Source organism: Frieseomelitta varia, unplaced genomic scaffold, assembly GCF_011392965.1.
Source record: "Frieseomelitta varia isolate USP_RPSP 00005682 unplaced genomic scaffold, Fvar_1.2 scaffold_320, whole genome shotgun sequence".
Taxonomy (NCBI): Eukaryota; Metazoa; Arthropoda; class Insecta; order Hymenoptera; family Apidae; genus Frieseomelitta; species Frieseomelitta varia.
In genome coordinates this window covers 434,588-455,784 of record NW_025110058.1, presented here as the reverse complement: position 1 = coordinate 455,784, position 21,197 = coordinate 434,588, and the positions used below count along the sequence as shown (strand labels likewise).

Genomic DNA, 21,197 nt, shown 5'->3' with positions numbered 1-21,197 from the left:
CGGCTGAACTTCGTCGAATCGAAGCGCAATGTTCATTTCATGGTTCGGGGGGTTGGAGGGAGGAGATCGCGCGTCGAGTATCTTTGCATTAACATTTACCATCCCTTCTTTCTCTGGAAACCGCAGTCCTGGCATCATCGTGTCGATTTTCAGCCATCCCTCAGCGCCAGAAACCGGAAGAAACGTCGGCATAGCATTTCATCGACAAATAGCATCGCAGCCCTAACAGCCACCTACGACGTCGGCCTAATCTCGAGGCAGCGGTTGGTCGTTGAGAACCTGGCTCTTTTCCGTCGTCGAATGGGCGTGCTGGAAACGCCCATCCACCCTTGCTACATAGATTTGCACCCCTGCGCTGTCTCAGGGGTGGAGTCGACCAATGACACGGTGGTAACGTTCGTCTGACAACGTGGCCTTTGGAGCCGCCCCCGCATTTCCCGTGGCTAACTAGCACTACCCCACTATAGTCGCGTTCAGCCACTCGGCCAGCAAGTCCCCGGGCCGTCTAGTCGCCCGTTGGAATTCCCCACCTATCCCCCTGTCACCTTCCTCTGACCCCTCTTCATCTATGCTACTACCGCCCTATTTCAGGCCAACGTACCAGCCACATTGAAGAAGTGGTGTACATCGTGCAATAGCCTGACTAAAGCCGCATCTAGCGATGGCTACGAACCTCGTCCCACACTTGTCAAGCGATCCTCGAACAATTCAACTTCTTGTCAAATAGGACGACGTGTAATTCGACTCGAGTTAATACAGAAGATGACAAAGAGATTTGCTTCCTTTGAATTTCTATCGAGGTGATTTTTCGAACAGCTGAATGAGAAACGGTCAGTCAGTTTTCAGTGAATAATAATAAGATAAGGGAAGAAGGTACACAATATACGAAAGTAAGAGAAGTAGGTATAAAGCAAATTAATACTTTCTCGACTTTAATACTTTCAGTCCCTTTACCGACTTTACAGTCACCCCTTCGAACAAAACACGAGACGATCGAGTCTTTCGCTATCCCCATGTCGACGTCATAGCTACGCCGACTCGCGGCCGTTTAGGAACTTCTGTACGTGTGTTAGGCATCGCTCACACCCTGATCAACCACCCTCTCCTAGAAGCACGTCGAGCGTGTTGAAGAACGACCCGTGATTCCAGCTAGTATGGCTACGGTCAGGGGAGATAGGTAACTCCGACAGCCAATCGGGCAGCAGCCCCTATATACGTGCGTAACACGAACGTACAGACGCATCGTGCACACACATTGGCACGAGCAGCCCGTATACACGAGCGGGAATCGCGGTACCCGCCCTTCCCGACGAGATGAGTAGCTACATCGAGGTTCGAAGCCACCTCGTCACGGAGAACGCTTCGAGACTTCGCGCGACTCCCTCGGCGTCGTGTCGGAACGACCACCGGTCCAGTCGTCCGTCTGGGGATGCTCGACTTTGATCAGTCGCGAAAGATGGGCACAGGTCAGTTCGATAAAGCGTGCCTCTCTTGCTTTTTCTCGTCAGTGATACGTAGGAGTGGTTCGCCAACCCCCGATACGGGCACGCGGTACTCGGAAGACAGTGACACGCGTGTCTCTATTTTTTATTATTTACTCATTTATTTACTCTTTTGTTTTTTTGTTTTTTTGTTTTTTTTTTTTGTATTTGCTTACACACTGGCAACGAGATTTCTGTTTCCCCTTTTTATATTTTTATGAAAAAAAAAAAAATTGTTTTTTCTCGTCGAGCGAATTTGAAGCTTCGCATGACTTGGTGACTTGACAATTTAATTTGAACGTCGGCCTGTCGACGTTTGACCGTTCTGGGTGCGCGTTAAAACAGTTTGTTTTCATTGGTTCGGTTTATTTTTTAGTTTTGGAGAATTCTTTTCTTTCTTTTTTTTTTTTTTTTTCTTTTTGGTTTCTAATTCTGGATGATTGGAAAAGTTTATACGTGCGTTGTTTAACTAACGGCTTTGAAATGAATTCGATCCTGGTGGCTGATTTGTGGGACCGATAGTTTGGAATTTGTAATTGAACTGGTGATTAGGAAGTTTATTCTGGATAGAGGAGCGGTTATCTTCGGTTTGTATTGAACGAAACTACTACGTAAAACTTGGTATTTTTGAATTGGCGTTACTTTCTGCGAGAGTCTTCGCGCTAGTTAATTATAGAATTGAAACAACGAGACGATAGTTTTCGAAAGCGAGATTACGTAGATCATTGCGTATATCATTCGTAAATAAATTAATTTACATTTTAATAAAAGAACTGCGTATTTCGAAATCTGTCAATTTTACAACGTTGCCCTATTCAATCCACCTTCTCTTTTATTCCGTGTCTCAACATACAATACAATTTGCGACAAATATAATGTTACTATTTTCGACCTTACTCATCAAATATTAATCAAAATAGAAAGTTCTAAATCCTTCGACGTTCAAACACAAAAGGGTTGAATACAATCGTCCCTACAATCCGCTCTCGTGGATCAGATATCTACTTAATCTATCGCTATTGCTATCCAAGTTATTTGTAGTTAACGGACGCGTAGGACACGTAAGACTACGGTGTCCGTAACGTCGAAGGAGGTAATCTGTTGGGGTTGAAGCAGACTGATCGGGTTAGGTTGGTAGGTTTTTGGTGTGAGAAGAAGGTGGTTGGTTCCCCAGGCCAGAAACGGAAGCTTTGGTTGGCTTAGGCATGGCCGTGTTTTTCTTGCCGCGGATCATTAGGACGATTAGGGTTCCTCCGAAAAGGGGGAGAACAGATTAACGCTCGAGCTCTTCTTGCGGTCCGCTTTGCTTTCTTAAACGGAGTCCTCTTTTCCGCCAGCTTTTCACTTCGTTTTTAAGTTCCTCTCCTGTGAGCGAGTAGCACGACGATAGATACCTCTCGCCGTTGGATTAATAGCGTGGTCAACCATTTATTCGAGAGATAAAATGAGAAAATCTCGTTCAATGCTTTGAAGGTGTTCCACGTAGACATTTAGAGATAACAGTTCAATTTCTTTTATTTTATCTGCGTTCGTTTGATCGTTTGATTGGCGTCAAATTTGAAAAAAAAAACTGGGAAATATTTATTGGGTTTTATTACATCTTCGTTATAATTACAATTTTATAATCATAAAGCTGTTAAGAGTTTGTAGAAATTTGCGAAATGTGCACAGGGAAACGTGGTAGAGTAAAAATTAAGTAGAAAGTATCTGTATGCAGTCAGACACGTATGAAGCTACTTTGTTTCAGCAAACGTAATCAATGAATTTGTTTTGCCATTTTAATTTCTCATAATTATAGAGAGAAATGTCAAGTGATTGAACTATGGAAAATGTAATTTTTTTTATATTCTTCGCTATGAAAATTTTCATGCTTGTGATTATTGACGAAAAAAAAAAAAATATATTCATACGATACTCATGAATAGAATGTAACACAACATTTTTCAAATACATTCTTAATGTTCGTAATAATTGTACTTTGGTTGTAATTCTGTATAATTAAAAACATTATGAAAGTTTAACTATACACTGTATTCAATTGGATTTGCAGCACTAACGTAACGTAGTACGTATCGATACATTTTGTACAAATATTTCTTAGAGAAACTTAAAGAATAATTAATAAATAGTGAATATTCTTAGGAATAAAGAACAATTCAGCCTTTAAGGAAAAAATTTCAAAAGAGAATGTTAAAGAATTTTAAGAAAAAAAAAACAAGGTTATATCTGACATATATATTTTACTTTGAGAAACAAAAGCGCAAAGCGAAACGAAACGAAACTATCATTAACAATTGTTAGATTTTCCGTTTTTCCATTAAGTCAATTTCTGTTGTAGGGGACAGATTACTTGATATACCGTGTCTGGTATGCGGTGACCGTAGCTCCGGAAAACACTACGGCATCTACAGTTGCGACGGTAATTATCAAGCTCTTCTGTACTTAAATTTTTCATTAAAAAAACAAAAAAAAAAAAAAAATACCTATATCTAGCAAACTCTTCGTTTATCTTCCATAAGAAACAACAGATTCGTTGATTACAATTCGCTTTTATTCGACAATTCATTCACTTGACAGCTAATCGAAACAACACGATATTCAAGTCTCACGATCATTTCCCGACCAATTCGACACTATAGATTAGATTCGTTCGAAACGCTTGATAAAAATAGATCAATTAAATAAAATATGAAGGTTAAAATTGAGCAGTGATCGTAACTTGTCCGTCGGTATACAGGATGGTTCAATAACTCTGTTCCAACGTAAATTATAAGACTGAAAATGGACGTATAATACGATGGCAGTGATCTTTTCACCGATGAGAATAGTAGGAGAGAAAAAAAAAAAATGGGAAACAATCTTGTTTTCTAAAATAAATGCACCTCAGAACTCGCCGTTTTGTACAAGAAACCAAAATTAGATTTTCCAAATTTTGCAAATCGCTCCACTGTTACGAAGATCTAATCATTCGTAAACGTAACGTTGTAACGTTATAAAATTCAGTGAAATTCACTTTGTAAATTATCGAGCAAAAGGCTGCCGTGTTATTATGCGTTTCTCACCCGTAACTGATAAAATGGACAAAGTCTGTCCTGTTGTAATTTATTCATTTATTATTGCACTTCTCTTCCGAATCATCGCTTTAAAGTACAATCGATTCGAATTTTTCTGTGTTGCTCAGGTTGTTCAGGATTCTTCAAGAGGAGCATTCACAGCAATCGAAGGTACATCTGCAAGGTCCAGGGCGCGATGAAAGGGCGCTGCCCGATCGACAAGACCCACAGAAACCAATGCCGTGCCTGCCGACTGGCCAAGTGTTTCGAGGCGAACATGAACAGAGACGGTGAGTGACGAAAGTTATTTGGAAAAATAAGTTTACATGGCATCGACGAGATCAGATACGTCTCCTATAGAAAAAGTATCGTAGGTGTGATTCCGCGCGAGGAAAGAATACCACGATATCAATAGGACACCATATCAGGGAGCGGTCTAATGGCGTGCTTGGCCTGTCAAGAGGAAGGCCTCGAAGAGCTCCCAGCAGAGCAGGCTGTGTCACTGCCTCTGTTTTCCCCGCGGACTCTACACCGTTGTTAATTATAGTAGAGACGAAAGAAATAGGCTTCGGTCTTCTCTAGATCCTCTCGGTCAGAAGTTCAGAGAACCACATCTTCACGAAAGGCGATGTCAAGTTCATTTTACACGAAATAGCAGTGGAAACCGCGTCTTTGAAATCTATTATTGTTGATAAATTAAACTTCCTCCTTTCAATAACGCGAAATTTTTCGACCACACGCGTTGGAATTATTTCGTGCAATTTACCAGCGAGTTCGTATTTATTTATGAAAAAAAAGGAAATTATTCCACTTCTCGAGAAGAAGATTTTATTGAAGTATTGATAAAGTATTGGAAATCGAAAGAAGTGGTTCGGACGTTTTCTAAGAATGAAATATTTTCAAAAAGTGATATGAAATAATCAATCGTTGATAATAATATATATTTTTCATTCTAACGATGATCGAGTTCACGAAGTTCGTTATGAGTTTAAATATTAATGTCAATTAAAACACTTCATACTAAAATTGAATCTATCTAACAAAAAGATGTAATATTTTAAAACTTTTTTAAGTCAAAAGTAGAAATTAATGAAAATTATATGTAATAACAAATGTAAGAGACATTAAAACGAAATTAATTTTCAAATAAATATACGCTTGAGAGATATACTTAGTTTATTGGTATTTATTATAAACTAATTAACATCCAATGGAATATAGCTAATAGGAAAGGAACGTTGATCTTGGATAGTCTATTTCTTCTGTCTGTACTATAGTAACAAATATAGCTTGTTTCGCACACATTTTCATGTAGATGCTTTTTTTTCACAGTTCTCTTATATCACAGTTCACGACAAAATGATTGCACGTTTCGCGAGATCTTCAGTTCACGGTGCAACACGTTTAAATGAAGAAACAATGTAAACGAAATGTATCTATAAAATAAATTGGATATCTATCGTTTTTAAAATTCCGCTTTAACAGACGAATGTACAATTCTTTAATACCGTGAGAGCTGTGCTGTCATTTTGTGGTGGATTCCAGTAGAAATGAAAGTAGAAGTTGTCTGGATGTCTCTCTGATTTCATTCAATGTACGACTTGAGTAAAAGAATTATTATTTTGCTATTACGTTTCTTCAAATCTTTCTCTCGAATCTTTCGTTTGAATTAGCAGCCTAGTCGCGATTCCCCTGTGGTTTCACGGAGCAAAGGTTTTCGTACCACGAATGTCCCGCAAAGACAGTGACTTCAGTGGCTGTTGGTCAGACAAACCCTCCTAAGCAAACGTAGTCGCAGGCCTGATAAAACACCAATCATGGTTAAATACTCTATTCGCCGTTTGTTTTACAACTAACTCGGTCAAAGGACACACGTGTACACGTGTTTTCAAATTAACGTAAATATTATACTCACGCTGCGAAACTACTAACTCGAAAACATTCTCAAAAACTTGTGTGAAAACTATGTCGTAAAAAGATACTTTTGCGTTACGAGATGAAACGAAACGGTTGTCTTTTTTTTTTCTTTGCGGCGATTTTGACTGAATTTTTAACGAAAATTTTGACTGAATTTTCCATCCAACAGTATCAAGTATCGTCTGAAATTGCTGCGTATGTCTCTATTAATCGACGACAGGAGAGACTTCAATAGAACTGGCAGGAACTGGTACGTGGAGGCACAATAACGATTTCGCACTGTCATACCACGTTTCGCTTTTCCACGATCTCTCACTTTGATCGTTAACTCTCTTGGCCCTCGATATTTCGCCGCGAAATTCACGACACGAGGCCTGTACCATTCTGGGCGAACGTTGCCGGCCATTTCCATTTAATTAATTAATCGATCGAAAACGCGTAATCTCCTTTCGACGTTCGCATTACACTATGTCCAACGATGGAAGATCGAACAGTAATTAACATTTATTTGCTCGTAGATTTTCTCGTTCTCCTTGTACAGCCGTGTAAACGTCGTGTTATTTCCTTCGGTCACGTTGCGTATCGCGACATCTCGCGAAACGTGAAATCGATTCTTCTTCTTCTTCTTTTTTTTTTTTTTTTTTCGTAGTCGTAAAAAAAAAGGAATTAATAACAATGACAATTTCAACGAAGCACGAGGATCCGATATTTCGAATCTTTTTGTTGGCTTCGAGCATTCGAGCATGTATTGATTCGTGGGCTATACATTCTGCGTGCCAGGGTAAATCGGATTTGATATCGATAAGTACACGACTTTGTGTAATCCTCGTTTGATATTTCAACTGAATACCGTGTCACGGTTATATGAGTAATTAATAGATTCTTGTTAAAACCCGCGGCTTATACACGGTGCACGAGATATTATCTATAAAATATTAATTTCGCATCGTTGTTCCCACTCGAGAGTGGAAAATTTTATTCCCGAATCACTGACAATCGTTCGAGTTTTATATTTACCCTTTGTCGAGTTTTATATTTACCCTTTCCGTTTCAACGGAAGGATCTCGTACGTTTTCGTAGAGTTTCTCGACAATTTCGAGTTTCGAACGTGATTCGGAAGTGTCGAACGTAACGAATGCGTCAAACCGCTCGCGCAATTTGCACAGAATTGAAACAAAGAACGGAGAAAACGACGAACGAAGAGCGTTCGAGCGAGGTGCAAAAATCAGAAGAAGTTTCAAGCGAAGAAGCTCGATCGGCAAAAGCAGCAGCAACGCGAGAAAGAGAGAGAGAGAGAGAGAGAGAGAGAGAGAGAGAGAGAGAACGGGACCAGGTAAATATAAGGAGCGGAAATACAAAGAAAGACGAAGGAAAATGAGAGAGGAGAGAAACGAAAGGAAGGAGAGAGAGAAAGGCAGAGCATATTCAAAGGAAGGCAAAGGAGAGGAGGGGAGGAGAGCCGACGGATGAGAGATAGAGGTACATATCGAAAGAGAAAGGCAGCCAGGGGCGGACCAGACCGCTCGATGGGGATGAGGGTGGCCAGGGTGTCGGGGGTGTTTAATGCAGGACGGGTGCTCCGGTTCCCAGCGGTTGCTGAGGCTCCAGACGCGAGTAAGAGAGGAGATTCAATTAGTGGCAGAGCTTCCTAACGTTAAGGAGACTCCACACGGGGTGAGGTGAGCCTCTAGTTCTTGCGTTCTCCCTTGTTTCTCTCTCTCTCTCATTCGCGATCATCATCCGCGAAAAACGCACGACCATGTACGTGCTTATTGCGTGGCTCCTTTCACTTCTTAGGCTGCTCTTAGTTTCGCGAAAATTAACAGCAATTCACGGAGATTATCGAGGGAGGAGGGAGAAGGGGAAGAATCTTGCATTCACGAAGGGGTTCATTGTTATTGTGGCGGTTAGGCGAAATGATAGTGTAGATGATTTCGAAATTTCTTAGGCTTCCAAGGGTTGTAAGGATAATTGGAAGAAATTAGTGGCTTGACTCGTGGTTAAAGCTATCCAAAGAGAATATTATTCGAATTTATCTTTATGAAGAACTTCGGATTCTCTGCATAGAATACACACGATACTCGTAATGTTTTGTAAAATATGATACTAGCTGTGGTATAACAATGGATAAAGCGAATCTCTAGTTTCGTTTCTTTAATATCATTCACAAGTATAATCATAAACAACCTTGTAGTCTCGTCATTTTTCTTTCTACAGTGGCGATTTGTCTTCTTTTCTGATCTTTCCTTTTTTGTCAGCTTATCATTTTTACTTTATTCCCGTATATCAGTTACGACGACGACGACCGCGTGGCGAAGCGTTGTGAGACGTCCATAAAACATAGGTGACCACTCGGTAAGTGGTATATATTATGTATGCGGTGTTCGGCGCTTCGCGAAGCGCCGCCGCAGGCATGCAATCATCCGCCGCCTGACAACCCGGAGATCTCTAACCCCTCACACCAGCGTGTACCAGCACCCTCCCGGTTCGTTCTACGGAAATTTATCCCTCCCTGACGGTGTGTCATTTGCTCTGCCCGTCTACCTTGCCGACGAAATGCCCTGCACAGCCGCGGACCCGTATATTTTGCGAAATATGGCGTTAAACGATATCAGAAGATTACCAAGCGGCTTACCGAGTCGGATTTGTAACTTGTAAAGGGAAAGAGAGAGGATCCGCCGAGTCTTCCTTACGCTTCTCTCGTGTCTCGCCAGCCAGCGAACCCTCGACTTTCTTTTCACGTCGATTCTCAACGCGAATTTTCAACCAACCGACGGCGCTTTTAACCTCCGCTTGCGAAATTATCATACGACAGATTGGATCGATCTGTACTTTCTGGAGGTGAAACGTTTTCTTTTTCCTTTACTCCCGTTTCTGATTAGATAAAGTTAAGAAGAATTTACTCTTCACTCTACTCGTCTATGGTTGAACAAATCGAATGATTTTTAATATAGAACTGTTAAACGAGGACGCAGAACTAGCGTTAGAACGTGTTGAAAGACGCGTTTGGTTCTTACGAAATAAAGTGTCTTATATTTTTTTGACACCTGCGTTTATCCGACTTGCGTTACGTTTTATTCTCTGTCTCCGTGCATAAAATCAACTCTGTCACTTGATGCTAGATATTTCTGAAGAACATAGTGACAATTTTATTGATAGAAAACAGCAGCTCTGTAATCAGGAACGAATCGGAAACTTTCTAAAAATCATATTACATTTTCTCTTCAACTATTAACCTGCAGACAGTATCGGTAAAGTCTGGCTTTTCCGATCTTCTCAGATCACGCGACGCGAATTCCTCGCGGATCCATCTCGGTTTTCGAAAAAAATGTGACGAAGCTTTCCAATTAACAGGCGTGAGAGGCCAAGCGTCTTGACTTGTTAAAACGAAATAAATGAACCGGTTAGTCCTCTCCGGCCGTACGGTCAACATCATTTCCAGTGTACACACACACATACACACAAATCGAGGCTAGGCCGTTGGATTCCGCAAACTTCGCCTCGTTTCATGCCCAATCGATCGCGGCTCGCAAACTTCCAAGTTTAAATCTCTTTGTTTCCGTTCATAATTCGGAGCCACCCTTTCCCTGGGTGGGTAGCAGGAACACTCTGAACCGGAATTAAACCGGCGCGGCCCGTGTTTGCCCCTTTCGCCGGTAGAAAATCGGGATTATTTCCGATACTTCGTTTCCACGATAACTTCCCAACGTTTCACGGTTTCCCGCCGGTTCACGGCGAAGGAAATAATTAGAATGACTTTAATCTCCAGCGACGCCGCCGATTCCATCTCCCTTTTAAGCGCAGAACGCTGGCAGAGACTGCGTTTCGGCACGGAGACTGCGAAAACGATCAATTTGTTATTTTTCCACGGAAATTTCCTGAAATTGCGAGAAACGAGAGAGAATACGATTCAGCGTCATTCCATTTGATGTAAATTTTGTATTTTGATAGTCGGAAATGGGTGTTAACCACTTGGCGCTGGCAACTGATTGCGGACCATAACGAGTGACCAAACCGTATACGATAATTCGTCGCGCTCTTTTTCTTTCGAACTCGTCGGTATATCACTGGATAGAAATTATTGAGAAGTAATCAATTTATTATCTGTTTTGCCTGGATCATACTTAAATATACTTAAAACTGAGAAAATACTGCAACTTTGGGACAAAGAATTCTCGACGCGCGTGGCACGTCATTCCAGCGCAAGAAGTTAAAGCCGGTTTGAAAGTACGCGACAGGTTCCTTTATTCGACAATTTCACTAAATTACCAAAAATTCGTTCTATTATGATTATGACAAATACCCCGAATACGAAAACCAAGAGGTATTACTTGCGAAAGAAGTCGAAAGGTCGAAAAAACGTTTTATAGAATTTTATGAAGTTTCGTACTAAAAATTGCTCGATCCACCGCGAAGTGCGAACGATCACAAAGCCAGGAACAGTGACAAGAGTGTTCGTTCCCTGATGGAAACTGGAGCATCTTTCGAGGAGTCGGAGAGGAACAGAAAAGGCTACCGGGGAGCTAAAGGAGCGAGCCTACGGCGTTACCAGGGTTTCGCTGGCCGATCGGTCGACCGCGTGTTGCCGTCGACCACGGTCGGCGACGAAGAAAGGCGGACGTGGGAGGGAGGGGGATGAAAACCATAGAACAGGGGTGAGAACGATGGTAGGGGGTTGCGTGGGAGTGGACGGCTGGTAACGCAACGAAGCGAGGCGTGCCGTACACGCGGCCGGCAGCATCAATCCATCCACATAAACGGTAAACTGTAAAGCGGGTCTCTCTGAAGTGAGAGAGAGAGAGAAAGAGAGAGAGAGAGAGAGAGATAGGAGAGCGCAGGGTGAGCCGCGAGCGTGCGAAGCGGGCCGACACGAGGGTGAAAAGAGGAAGACAGGAAACGGACGGTCTCCCTCTTGCGGTAGGACGCGCGATGTGTGTGGACGGAACGGGTCGTTGCGCTAAGCCGGGCTTTGATCGTCACCTGTCATACTAACGCTCAGAGAGACCGCGCCACGGTTCACGTAACTACGAGAATTACGTCCGCGAGCTTCTCGCGGACCGGGAAAACGCGCCGTTTCCGTCCTGTGAAAGGACTGTGTTCGTTTCCTGGCCTTTCCCATTCGAGATGTGTACTTTCATGGGAAATTTAATATGCGTATAGATTCATCGTGACGTTTGATCGTGGTTAATTCATGGCGTTTGGATTTCCCTTTGCAGTTTCGGATTGTCGCGACTTTCATCCGTAAGTCGCAGTCGAATTTCATACGTACGGTTTAATGATAAAATAAATTTGCAATAGAAGACTGAAAGCAAGATTCGCGAATTTTGAAAAATTTAAAGATCGTATCTTGGGATTGTAGTTAATCTGGATTTTATTTGATCGCAATTCGAGATGTGTACTTTCATGGGAAATATAATATGTGTACAGATTCCACATGACGTTTGATCGTGGTTAATTCCTGGCGTTTGGATTTCTTTTGCAGTTTCGGATCGCGTCGCGACTTTCATCCACAAGTTGCAGGACACTTGTAAATTTTAAACGTACGGTTCAATGATAAAATAAAATTGCAATAGAAGATTGAAAGTAAGATTCGTGAATTTTGAAGAATTTGAAGATTGTAGTTAATCTGGATTTTATTTGTTCGCAATTAGAATTTGGATTTTATATACAATTCAATATTGTCGATTCATAGGTTCTTGTAAATATCCTGTATTCAATGGATACATAACTTATGTATCTGAACTTAGACGACTAGGTATCTTCGTGTCCTTTACACAGAATCCTATTGGACGCATAATCCTGTTGGACAGTCCATTAATCGTTGGTCATCTCATTTACACATATGTGAAATGTCACGCGCTAACCCTCCTCTGTTAATCTGCATAACATACATACAGTACTCGCGTCGTGAATCGGACAACAATTTCCGGAAGAGACAACAGATCATACCCTGTTAATAGCACGTATAACACAAGGAATATATGTAGATTCAGTAGTACAGGCAATTTTTAGTTGATTACTGGTTGAGATATTATAACATACATTAACGTATTATTAAGCAATCATCGTGGAAAAATTTATCAATGTTTGAATACTTCATGCTATGTTTCAATGAAGTCAGTAGTGCAAGTCAATAGTAAGAAAGATGGAGGAATCATTGACCATTACTACTTAGAGACAGTAACAGATTAACTTGTTACAAGTTATTATAAATGTGAAGTAATTACTAACAGTTAAATATGTTAAATTGAATTAAATTTATAGTAGAAAAATTATTCAGAGTATTCCGAAATAAAAAGCATAAGGAGTAATATTAAAAAAAAAAAAAAAAAAACTGATAACTGACTTATTAATGTATATACGTTTACAACGAGTCTATTAACATCCAGCATAAAGAAATACGTGAACACTAACTAAAAGAACCGTATAAGAATAGTGTTTTAAGAATCCACATGCACTCAGAATTCAAGTTCAAACGACACAGGTCATCTGATCACTCGTTTTCAATACAGTATCTTCCAACCTTTCTAAACACACAGAGATCTTTCAATCTTCTATGTACACACGCCCGTGTTAGAACATTCATAGTATTTTCCAGAAGACAGAAAACAGGTTCATAGGGTCGGCTCCCCTTTCGTCGTCCGTTCGACGCAACACACCCACACACGCTCGTGTGCCCCATGCACATACAGAGCGAGCCTCCATATGAATCTCTCTGGAGTGGTAACACGTGTACGGGCGCGTCGTACACGCGAGTCCGACACACGAATCGCGAATTCGGTCCCTCCAATCGGCTAAACTCGACGGCACGGAAACGTTGATGGCGATGCTGATGGTGGTGAAGGCGAGGCCCGGTGGTGATGGTGGTGGTGGTGGTGGTGGTAGTCGATGTATCAACCCCACTCACTCGAGGATTAGCCTTCGAGATCGCTGACTGCTGAAATGTTCACAGATCGGTTTACCGTTTAGCAGGATAGAGAGTGTGAGCCCTCGTGATCCATGGCCCGTGTGAGCACCGACCCTACGCACGAACACACACACACACACACAGTGAAAAGCATATATAGCTCGTTGGTGCGCAGTCGAATTTCACGTGTGCTCGTTTTCCGACCATTTCTGTCACTCGTACACTCATGCTTCTTTACTCATTTGCTTTTTTCATCGGTCTCACTTTTGTCTCACCGCTTTATCTTCTTTTCCTTTCTTTGTTGTTTTAGTTTCATTAGTTAACTGGTAAGTAACGCTTTTAAATTCTTGAGGGACGGAAGAGCTTAGGTCGATTGATTTCTTTCCTGTCTTTCTCGGGGGCTGGAATTTTATTTCATTTCGTCCGGTTTTTTCTAGGCTGATTGATTTAATTACTGGTCCATTTTGCTTTTCGCTAAACACAAATATTTGTTGCTAGTTGATCTGATTTAATTTGAAGACAGAGTATTTAAGACTATTACGCTCAAGTTCGTAAATGGGAAATTATCGAGACGAATATTTTATATTAAAATAGAAAAATTTGAAAATGTTTCATATAGCATATATATATATTTGTAAAAAGCTTCTAGAAGTGTTCAAATATTCCTGTCAGCCGCTACATACAATAAACAGTAAAATATATTACTCGCCACGTTCTTTAATAGGTAATTTGTAATCCGAATAATAATAAGTACCCCAATTACCAACTCATCGTCAACTTACAATTAGACAAATTCCCGTGCTGTTACTATGAATCGACCGAAATCTCCGTACGCGGGCAATGTTCTCTCTTTTATTTCTAACGATGAATGGCAGAGAGCAAAGGTTTTCGAGGTCTAACCAGACGACGTAGTGCGTACATAGGCCGAACGCCACTCAACTGTGGGAACTCGCATTGTGGACCACACGTGGCACGCGAGTATTACGCTGGCTCGTGTGGCTTCTGTGTGCATTGGATGTAGGATCGGCGAGCGTGCAACAGAGATGGAAACAAAAAGGAAGAGAAACGAAGAGAGAGAGAGAGAGAGAGAGAGAGAGAGAGAGAGAGTGGGTGGATGAAAAGGGAGCAGGGCGCGGTCCATTCCAGCGCATGCGATCCTAATCCCCGCGTCCATTCCACGTCCGGATCGCGAGCACGCACGTACTCGAAAATCGCCCCCTTAAGCCTCCCCCTCTCTCCCTCTCAGGCCGAACGAAAAATTGTCGTGACGAATTAAGAGGAACGTGCGCTCGTCCGCTTGTCCGCTCGCCCGATCCGTCGAGACACGGCCATCGAGGGTGAAATTCGGGGTCTGTTCCTCCGCGACGAACAACGATGTTTATCCACATACGGATAAATCTCTCGTCCGACACCGCTGTTCATGGATTTTTAACCTGTATTGGCACATCCTTCCGTACGAGGAATTCATTTTGCCGAGTCTCGTCGAGCACGTTATGCGAATTGATTTGCTGGCTTTGTTGGAGAAATTCGGATTTTATTTATTTGGTTATCAATACAGTCTTGAACTACTTCGTGATTATTTAATGCATGACAATACGTAAACACAGAGTTGGTAAAAGAGTTGTCTTTGTCAAAACGCGAAGAAAGTACTCGCTCCATAATTTTGCGCATGCGAGATAAGATCGCTAACACTGCGTTATTTGTTGATAAAACGAAGTATCGAAAACTGTCGATAAACGAGGACTAACATTGATATGTACTGATATGTTAAACATTACTTTAGCTTTCCAATTAGTCATTTTGGATGAACTCAATTCATGAAAATTTTTACATTCTTAAATATTGCACAGTGTAATGTTTGTACTATGTAATACTATGTAATTTTGCACTATGTAATAGTTTTACGCTTCTGACAGAAAGAAAAATTAATTAAATTATGTTAGATATTCTTAATAATGACGCTGAGAGATTCCTTTAAAGCAAATTCAATCGATTCGCACGCTATTGAAACGACCAAGAAGATTGTTAATACATATTTCATTGAATACAATCGAAGAAGTATTTCAAAACATTTTTAATATCTGACGCTAAAACAAATTATAAAACGTCGCGTATTAATGATAAATGATAAAATTTAAAGATTTCGTATTGTATTGTATTGTTATCGTTAATAAAAATCAACGCGATGAATCGAAACGAAGAATGAATTGAAAAAAAAGAAAGAAAAAGGAACAAAACAGGCTTTCAAAAATGGATTTTATATTCTAATATCTCGACCGCGTGCAGCATGCGAAGATCTTTGCTTACAAAGCAAACAAGCTCGCGGCCCTCGCCGGTTTTTTCGCCCGAGTGAAAATTCTCCGGTGAAAAAACAATTATTACTCTCGAAAAATAATAATATTTGTACCTGTTCCGATGCACGGCCAATTTAGCCGATAAAGCAAACAGACCCGAAGCGGATTTCACTTTGCCTTACTTTTTAACTGATTGCATGCACACCGTATTTTGTGTTTACAGAGCGTTTCGTTTCTAATGGACGTTCTGTGATTCTTAGCCATTCTGTTAATTAAGCAACATAGAGAGAAAGGTATTTCTATAATTAGTAGGCTGCAGATGTTTGTATCAATATCATTATAAAACCAACATACTAAATAAAGATTTATCTATATTATCTTGTATATTCTCGCAACATTCCGCAATTTGCTAAGTAAATAGTACATCAACATTCCGCGAACTCTGCTCTTCAATTTTCTTCCAGCCTCTTCGATACAATTTTCACATTTCACCCGTTAATAGTTTCAACGTCAAACGCGCAAGATTGTCAAACTTGTTCATAACTGGTTGCAGCAGTTTTCCAACACGTAAGATATTCACGGAAAAGGATCCAGGAGCAACGTTAATTGCTACGAAAACAAAAAGGGATGAGGTCTGACCTGCTTCTACGCTCGTTCCTTGCAGGCTGTATGCACGCGATCTCGTCATCAAGCGGATCAGGAAAAGAGATACTTACGCCGCCAATGGCACAAAGAGAGGTCGGATAAAGCGCGGATATTGCGACGCCAGTGCGAACGTGGGAATTCACGGCTGCTATCCGCTCAGCCTCATTAATGATGATGTGCTTGCCACCCAGTTGCAGTTCCATTCTCTCTCTCTCTCTCTCTCTCTCCCTCTCTTCCTCTTTCCTCGTACGCATACATCCACACGTTCTACATATTTCAACGTGTGTAACGGCTGTGTCTACTAGAGATCCAGTCTCCATTCCACCTGTCTCTTTCTCTTTCCTTTCTCGCGATGCCTTGACAAGGAGACCCCTCAGTGGAAGCTGACGCCCCGGCCAACCACCGCATTCACCCTCCCATTCCTCTGTCTTTCTCTCTCTCTTTCGCTCCGAGTCGGCGAGTTCAACCCTCCTACAGGCTGCTCGACCTATCTACCTACACCACCGTGTTCCTCCCCAAGCAGCCTAGCCACGGAAATACAGCTCGTACATCTCGAACAGTACCACTCCCCCTGAACTCAATTCCGCGCAACCTGCGTGGACTTTTTCGCTCCCACCGTTAAATTCTTAGACGATATTAATAGGAAAAACCGCCAGGAGATCGAACGAGGGACCGTTCTATCGCCAGATGATTTGTGATTCTCTCGGACGTAGGCGAACGAGAGGTCGGTTCGGTTATTCTCTTCGTTTTTTGGGTGAGCTAAGGGAAACGGTTTGATCTCACGGGGTAAAACCGCAAACCTATATCGACGCGTAAATGAAGCGAAGAATCGCGACAGGATTCGCCCCTCCTCCCCCCGAGTTCTGTGCACGGGAATTTAATTTGAAAGGTCTTTTTAAGACGAATCGATGATGAAGGTTGATTTGTCGATGTTCGGTGTTCCTTGGGGTGATATTGGTGTCTTTTTTTCTACGTAATTGTATCAACATTCAAATGGAGAAACATTTGTTCAATGTTATTAATAAAAAAGATTGGATATAAATGCTTCTTCCATTTGATTAAGTAATGTAATTTTAACACACTATTTATTTTCAAAAAAAAGGTTCTCTTCTATTTAAAGAGAATTTTTCATCTGAAATTTCTTTAAACTTTCATAAAACATTGAGAAGTATTGGAAATAAAGAACCTACTTATTTATAATATGTATTTATGACGATATCTCAAACGATAGAAACGTAAAAATATTTCTGTAAATTACGCGCACTAAGTGGCTGACTCTTTCAAGGTATAATTTATCGTATTTGAAAGAATTCAGAATCCCGTTTCATTCAATCCTCCGCGAGCCTTTTTTGCTCCCCTTATTAAGCACTTGAGTGACATCAATAGAACCATTCAAGATGATATTTATAGCATTAAGAGATCGCTCTTGATTATTTTGGGAATAAATCAATCAACTTCATAAATCAATCAAATTATTTACGTGTTTGATAATAACGAGCCTAGATCAAAACTTAAAATGACTGATTTAAAGATCAATTATTATTTTTGAGAAAAAGGAGAGAAGTTTCGAAAAAATTTATAGAAAATTGTTAAAGAATTAACATTGAACAGATAGATAATACATATCCTTATTAATTGTTATTTAGCTGTACAACACGAGAGAGGTCCAAGGAAGCCAAAGCAACAACAATCGCCGATCGCACCACCTTTACACAATGATCGATTAAGAGCTAGTCTTGGGTCCCCTTATGTTCTATTACACCAAAGGTGTGTATAAAGTTCTTATCAAAAGTATACTTAAAACATAGTAAATCTGTATTATGCGTGTCATTTCAAATAAAAAAAAAAAATCATTAATAATTTAATGTAGTACATTATTGCTTATTGAGGATGCATAGTGACTGACACGGCGTCGACTCATACTACTGAAATTGCTAAATCTTGTGAAAGAATAGTTCAATTTCTCATTAAAGAATAAAAAGAACAATCAGACAATCATTCCACATATTCCTAAATCAATTTTTAAATTCTACCACATACAGATTATCAAAATATATATTATTTATCCTATATTTTTATATACATACATATAATCAACCATCTTACGCTCATCCCACATTAAAAAAACTTTCATCACTTAAAAAAAATAATTGAGAACAAATCGTCACTGTAAACTCCGTACTGTTAGCAATTAGAGCTTGATAACTCATACAAAAGGACGCTAAGGATAATGTGTGCAGAAAGTTCAGGTGCGACCAGAGGTTCTCGCCTTATCCACGGCCAGTAGCACTGGTGCAGAAACCACCGGAGGACTCTCCGTCCCCGGCACCATTGGCTCTACCACATTCTCCTTCGACCACGACCCTCTACTCAGCGCCCCCGAGCGTCGCCCTGACACCGCAGCCACCCCTTCTTCAGATACTAATGTCCGCGGAGCAGTGTCAGGTAAGTAATTCAGCTCAATTTGCTCGAGTCTGGTGTTTCCCCTTTGCAAACTTTATAACCGGCAATCCGACAAATCTTGCCGATTTCACACGCCTGAAACTGAGCGATCCTGGACATTGTCTTGACGAATAGTCTGTACCTGGTTTCGGATTTACACCCTTTGTTCTTTTTTTGGGGGGGGGGGGCAATTTATGACCCTTGAAGTTAATTTTTTGTTTTGTTTTTGGTTGAGAGATTTAGAGAAATGTTCCAACGGTGCAAATTTAGATTTTTATGAACTTTTATCGAAGAAATTTGGAATCTAGATAGAGATTTGTTTCATTCATTACGATTTCGATTAAAATTAAGGTAAATGTTGAAAAAATGAAAGACGATATTTACTGTCCAATTTTTTAAGACAGATATCGATAAAAGTAATAATAAAAATAATTGCGGATTTCTCTTAGAGAGAATTATTGTAGTTTTTCGAATATTATTGGTTACTAAGTGGCTACTAGACTTTTAAATATATTTTTATCTCATATAAGGAACTCGTATGGAACGCGCCATTACAATCGGAAACAGAATACTCTTTGGAACAAACAGAAGCTAGTCATAATTCCACAGGAACTTTATCAAATCTCAATCCCACGCGAGAACTATTACAGGTAATTATATTAAAAATCCCGAAATATTTATAACATTCAATTGAATATTCTATTTTTTTATATATTCTAAATATTAAAAATAATTAACTGGTATAACAGATTAATCAGGAATTTCAATCGAAAGACAAAACTAATTAATATATTTTAGGAAACCACCGCACGTTTACTATTTATGGCAGTAAGATGGGTTTGTTGCTTACCCCTGTTCCAATCGCTTTCGAAGAACGATCAATTATTGTTACTCGAAGGTTCCTGGACACAACTTTTTCTCCTTCATCTGGCACAGTGGTCCATGTCTTGGAATATTACCGGCTTATTGGAAGATGAACAGGTACGAGCAAGATTGCCAGACGAAGCTACAACAAATCAACAATTAATTACTATTCAGGTAAAAGACTTCATCGCAAAAAAAATATAATACCATATAATAATATAATATAATACCATATAATATTATAGCTCTAAAATATAGAAATAAAGACAGATGTGTTATAAATAAAATTAAATATGGAATATTTTCAGGACACAATATGCCGTTTTAAGCAACTCTCTCCAGACATGAGTGAATGGGGATGTATGAAAGCGGTAGCACTCTTTACTCCAGGTAATAAGAAATTTCGGTTTTGAAAAAATTAGCAACTAGGATATAGATCCCCGTTGCTATATTTTTTATTGATATATTATCTTCGTTAGAAACGGAGGGTCTTCATGCCAGTGAGTCGATCAAAATGTTACAAGATCAGGCTCAATGCATCCTAGGAGATTACACGAAATCTCGTTATCAACGACAACCGGGTAGAAGCGGGACATTAATGCACGTTGTCGGACGTTTAACATCCATTTTCCCAAAACTGGTCGAACGTTTGTTTTTTCACGAAACTATAGGCGAAATTCCGATTTCTCGTTTGTTGGTTGACATGTATCAAATGAAAGGTCACACAAACTGAGATTTCCCGATAAATGACGACAGTATCGCGTGAAAATGGTTTTCCAAAACTCTTCCGATTTTCCCAACCAGATATCAGGAACTAGAGATCGGAAAAAGTTTTTGAAACCTGTAGCTAAAGACTGCAAAATTATAAACAAAAGATTACTTGTTTTTTCTCGTAAGATCAATAGATAGATCTTTGTAATTCTTAAAGAATCGTTTGGTTGAATGGTTACTTTATTAATTATAGTTTTGTATGATTTTTATATCTGTGCAATACATTGAGTATGTTAGCTTTTGTTCGATAATGAATATAATTTTTCTGATTAATAGAATTTGTTTTTTTTTTTTTTTTTTAAGTGAAAAGAAAGAGCGTCACACATAAACTGTAAAAAACCATTTAGCTAAGTAGAATTTTGTGTAAGTGCTACTTGTAAAACATTTGTAAAAAAAGAACATTGTGTTTTATGTTCTTGTAATATTACTGAGATAATACTACCGAATATGAAAGAATTAAAATTATTTCTAAATTATTATATCTATAATCGTTTAATTTAATAAAAGAACAAAAATCCAAGTTATTCAAATAAATCAAGAATGAAATTAATTTTACAATCTTTCATCATTGAAATAGGGGAAATTTAATAATTCTGATAGATAATACAAAACGGAAACTGCAAGTACATGATAATTATGGGAACATAAAACACTTTCATACGAAATAAATCGTCTTAAATTTAATGTTGCATCAACATTTTCATAATTCATTAATAAAAAAAAAAGTACGCTAAGAAAAATCTTATTCGTGGATGTAAAAATTATATAAGAAATAGATATCCCATTCATTTGTAAATAATTAAATAATCGAAATTAATAATAT

The 21,197-nt window shown here is 39.7% G+C and overlaps 1 protein-coding gene across 1 annotated transcript; it reads left to right on the top strand.

The window, feature by feature from the left end:
- The first annotated feature begins 1,429 nt into the window (after nt 1-1,429).
- On the top strand, nt 1,430-20,578 carry LOC122530027 (protein dissatisfaction-like). Its single transcript, XM_043656638.1, has 9 exons — nt 1,430-1,466; nt 3,820-3,900; nt 4,663-4,824; nt 17,944-18,064; nt 18,538-18,742; nt 19,270-19,389; nt 19,538-19,777; nt 19,912-19,993; nt 20,083-20,578. Exons 1-9 carry the CDS (start codon nt 1,430-1,432, stop codon nt 20,334-20,336), a joined length of 1,302 nt encoding a protein of 433 aa, XP_043512573.1. The 3' UTR covers nt 20,337-20,578.
- The last annotated feature ends 619 nt before the right edge of the window (nt 20,579-21,197 follow it).

Bases quoted from the DNA above. Each gene is read 5' to 3' on its own strand.
- LOC122530027 (XM_043656638.1), top strand. From the start codon at position 1,430: ATGCTCGACTTTGATCAGTCGCGAAAGATGGGCACAG. The intron at 19,390-19,537 runs GTAATTATATTA...AATATATTTTAG, and splicing joins CCACGCGAGAACTATTACAG to GAAACCACCGCACGTTTACT. The intron at 19,778-19,911 runs GTAAAAGACTTC...GAATATTTTCAG, and splicing joins AACAATTAATTACTATTCAG to GACACAATATGCCGTTTTAA.